Here is a 4,643-nt window from a genome sequence, read left to right on the forward strand (position 1 = left end):
ATTGACAAAAACAATACCCACATTTATTTATATTAATTTCTTCACATATTTTGTGTGCTTTTATTTATTAATTGTGAGATAGGACCCTCATGTTTCTCACCCAAAGTCATTTTCAAACATCAGATTGCTTAGAATGTTCACCAAATATGAGTTGAAGGCAAGGTGGCAGAATCAGCCTCCTTTCTTGGAAGGAGATGCGGGAAAAGATAGGGGTTGTTAATTTCTTGCTTGTGCAAGGACATGTGGAAAGCCACTGCTTAAAAAAATATTAAATATTCCCTGAGTATCAAATTCTTTTGTTAATAACTCAGTTGAGTTCACTGTATCCATTCTTGTAACTAAGTTGCATCATTCTTTTTTTAAAACGTGATTTGGTTTCATGCCAGAACAAAATAGCTGAGGATGCCTAAATCTTTAAAATTATCTTGCAATCAATTCAAAATAAATGAAGGATTGTTTACTTATTAATTACTTGCTTTCAAGATGCCACAAAGAAATTCTTTTGTTTAATAATTAACTTTCTATATAATTACAATCACAATGAAATCACCCTAACCCCCAAAGCCCATGCATTCAAACCAAACAAATTTCACACACAGTTTCTCCCTAGGTAGCTACACACTTTTTTTCAACCCCCTCCCCACAAGACATTTAGCTGTCATTAAGCCCCAAATTATTGCAAAGTTTAATTAAAATGAGGTGGGATTCCCACCAACCTTAACTTTGTACACATGCCTAATTAATATCTATTAATTTCTTCCTCTTTTTTCATTTGTCTCTAATATCTACCTCTCAATGTCCATAACTGCATAGCCTTTTCCCATTTGGATAAAGCTTTTGGGCTCCCCATGTTTGCTGATCTCCTTCTGAGATTCAACATCATCAGAATCTTCTTCCAGTTCCAGCGCTTCTTCCTTTGCCAATGTTGAATACTCGACCTTTTCTCCATATAATTTAACCAAAACCAAGTAGAAAGCCATGGAAAAAACGGTTACAAGTATCAAGGTCCAACTGAATTGAATATTCACCAAAGCTTTCGCTCGGTGTAGTGCTTCATCGCTGGAGCACCTAACCACCTGGTGACCGTCTTCAGAGTGGATGAAGCAGCCTTTTGAAATCAAGTCTGGAGTCCAGAGCATGTACCCCATGATTATGAGCCACACACCTTGATACAAAATACTGAGAGACCGAATAAAGCTGACCATAAAACTCTTAGGAAGCCCAATTCCCATTAGGGTGGTGGCTAAAGAAACAACTATGGCACTCTGTAGAAGCAGGTGATATTGACCCTCAACTCCCATGTGATCTGCCGAATGAAGGTGGAAGAGGAGGAGCTGTTGGGCAAAAGCTACTGCTCCCAGAAACTGTGTCAGGGCATACTTAGCTTTGGGGTTAATTTTATCAAGGAGTAGAGCAAAAGCCGCATAGGTAAAGAAAGTCATTGATATAGCGGCGTGCTCCAAGTTGTGGAGATGATTTGATGGGATGGTTCCGTCGGGGTCAAACGGTTGGTGCCTTTCAGGGCCAATAAAGAGCTCCATGGAGATGGAGATGGACGAGCCTACCATGATGAAGAACAGCTCTATGTACCTTAATTTTGATGAGGGGAACCATGGAGAAGATGTGTAGGAATTCGGGTGGAGAATGTGGAGCTTGATGTGATTAAAGAGATGCCAAAAACCAAGAGCCAAGAAGGCAAAACCTGGTGCAACATGCCCCACTAAAGAACCCATGTCTTGCTCGATCAGTGTCCGACTGTTTTTTATTTCCTGCTTGTTTTGTGTACAGGAGAAAGCGAGGAAAAAAGAGGAGGGGCTTCTTTACAATGATGAAGGGGGCCAGAGAGGGAAGGGGAAGGAGAGAAAAATGGAGGCAAATGGGTGACGGGCAAGGGGGCCAGTTTTAAGGGTGGGTTGGGGTTGAATTTCTAAGGACTCCAGAGCCTTCTATTGAAAGTTTGAACACTTGTGATGAGTTAAGGAATGAGATTAACACGTTGACGATCAAGCTATTTGCCTAAGAAAGGCAGGCCCCTGTTTTCTAGAATACAGAGTTTACACCCCAAAAAAATAAACAGAAAAAAGAAATCCAAAAAACTTTCTGTAAATGACAAATTAGCCCCCAAAATGAAAAGACCATGTTGTTTCAATTTTCAAAATTCAGCCATCGAGGCATGTGTTTCATGCTTCGCTAATTTGTGATCAAAGTTAGGCGTTGCTAAGAAAAGTAGAAATTTGCTATTTAGGCTGCTTCCCCCTTCTTTAATACCACTCTCTTATGGGGCATAGGATGATGTTTAATTTGATAAAAACAATTTTGACAGGCTTAAATTTAATTGAAATATATTTGTATTGGTATAATATTTTAAAATATCTTTAAATTATTTAAAAAATTTTAAATAAATTTTTATTTTTTTATTACATGTAATCAAATTCTTTCATTCTTATTTTGGATAAATAAACCCTTACATTTAGTAAAAATACCATATATCATTTTATGTTTGCAACATGTTGTTGACTTAGAGGTAAAAAGGTCATATAATTATATCATTATGTTACATCATCATTCATTATAACATGTCAATATGTGACTTCAATGTCATATATCACAGAATGACGAATGATATTTTAATTAATAATAAATAATCAACCTTTATTCATAATAATTTGATTAATTTAAAATAAAAATATAAAAACTTGATTGAACGTAATAAAAATATAAAAATTTATTTAAATTTTACTCGATAGTTCAAGAATTTTTTTAAAAATATTTTACCATTTGTGTTTCAAGGTAAATTACTTTCCTTGAAGGAGGGTTTAGTCCAAATGTTGATAAAATAAACGAGACCAAGCAAAGGATTGAAAGAGAAGATTTCCGTAGTCAAGTCAATTATGCTTATCCAGTAGGCCCAAGTACGAAACCATAGCTGTATAATTGAAATTAACATTTGGAAAGAGAGTGATAGATACTCTATTTATCTCGACTTATCACCATATTTCACCTAAATGTCAATTCTCAACCAATTCAAGTTACAATTTTGGTTTTGTTGCATTTGGAAACTGTGCATGCACTCTTTTTGCACTGCTAAGTATAGGATGCCAAAGGAATTAAGAAATCGCTAAGCTGTCATGTCAATTAACGGGACGAGGAATCTTTACGCTGTAAAATTAATAAATGTCTCGTTAACCGCACGCCCTTTTGCTTTGTGGCTTCTATGTTTTCTAAGGAGTATTATCTTTTTTTATTATTATTATTTATAGTTAACTTTATTGTAAAAAGAAAAATAGACCCTATATAGAATTCTAGAAATTTAGAATTGTATAGTAATCGAAAAATAATTTACTGAAAGAAAATATTTTTAATATTTTTTGTTGTTTAAATAAATTGTCCATAATCTTATAATTATTTTTGTTTTTTCATGTTCATAAAAAAGAGAAAAAACAATATTAACTTTCAGTTTGTTAACCGAAGAAATAACTTGTTGGGAAAAAAAAAATTTCTGTATAAAATATTTTTTATTGAAATTTTTAGATCTTAATAATTCAAAATATTCTTTAGGTCTAAACAGTTTTTTTAAGTCTTTTGAAAAATGCTAAGCGGTCAATATAAATTTTTTTGATTGACCTGTAAAATGTTTAACATCTAAAATAAACTTTTAATTTTTGAAACAAGTATAAATCTTAAAAGTATTTTCTGAAGAATATTTTATGTCAAAATAAACGAAAGCTAATGGAGAAAAGGAAATTTCTGCACGGGAAAGAAGAAAGGGGAAAAGGAAATTTCTTCATGTTCCAATATGGAAGTTGAAAATGACTAGGTAATTGGATCGTGTGATTGAAGTTTGGTGTGATTATGACGGCAAGGGCGTCTAAGAAATTGAAAATGATGCAGGAGAAAGCTAACCTCATTCTTATTTGTTTACTTTTGCTTATGGCTTATCTAAGTTGAGCTCTTGCATTGCATGATCAAATTGATAAAAAATGCGATAAAAAAAAACGGAGTTGTAATAAAGATTTATTGAACTCAGCTTCTAAGCAAAGTCTGACTTTGCTCATCATTTGAATAACAAAACAGTTTTGAATTGAATTTGAATCTCCTGTTGTGAGTTGTGTTTGTATTTGCTTGTGCTTGCACGCAATTTCCTTCGCTAATCGCCACCTTTGTACCATTCTCCTGCCTTGGAAGCCTCAACTACAAGATTATAACTATCGTATCAATTAATTACAACTGTAAATTGTTTTCTTTCTTTTTCGAAAATTACCATTTTTTACATCTTTTTTTCTAATTTCTATCTTCAATTTTTTTTTTTTTGCACTTAATTAACACGTAAAACCATGAAACCCACTGGTTGTAACTATAATTTACTCTTTTGTTTTCAATACTTTTACTACTAAGTATATCGTAGTGTTACTGTGTATATATATAAAAGTACGGATACCTGTAAAATTTTTTATCGACAAAAATAAATTTTTTATTTATAAATTATTAATTTAAATAATTTTTTAATAGTTATAATATTAATGAACTTTATTTAATGTATAATTAAATATTATTATTGGAATCACAAATTATAATAGACAAAAGTTAATTTCAAATAACGATTTAGAAATTTAAAAAGAATTGAAAATTCAAGTAAGCTTGCA

The 4,643-nt window shown here is 32.6% G+C and overlaps 1 protein-coding gene across 1 annotated transcript; it reads right to left on the reverse strand.

Annotated features, from left to right (window-relative positions):
• Positions 485–2,111, reverse strand: LOC18589640 (transmembrane protein 45B). Its single transcript, XM_018126414.1, has one exon. The coding sequence runs from the start codon at positions 1,731–1,733 to the stop codon at positions 786–788; it is 948 nt and encodes a 315-aa protein (XP_017981903.1). The 5' UTR covers positions 1,734–2,111; the 3' UTR covers positions 485–785.

Source organism: Theobroma cacao, chromosome 9 (genome assembly GCF_000208745.1).
Source record: "Theobroma cacao cultivar B97-61/B2 chromosome 9, Criollo_cocoa_genome_V2, whole genome shotgun sequence".
Lineage (NCBI taxonomy): Eukaryota > Viridiplantae > Streptophyta > Magnoliopsida > Malvales > Malvaceae > Theobroma > Theobroma cacao.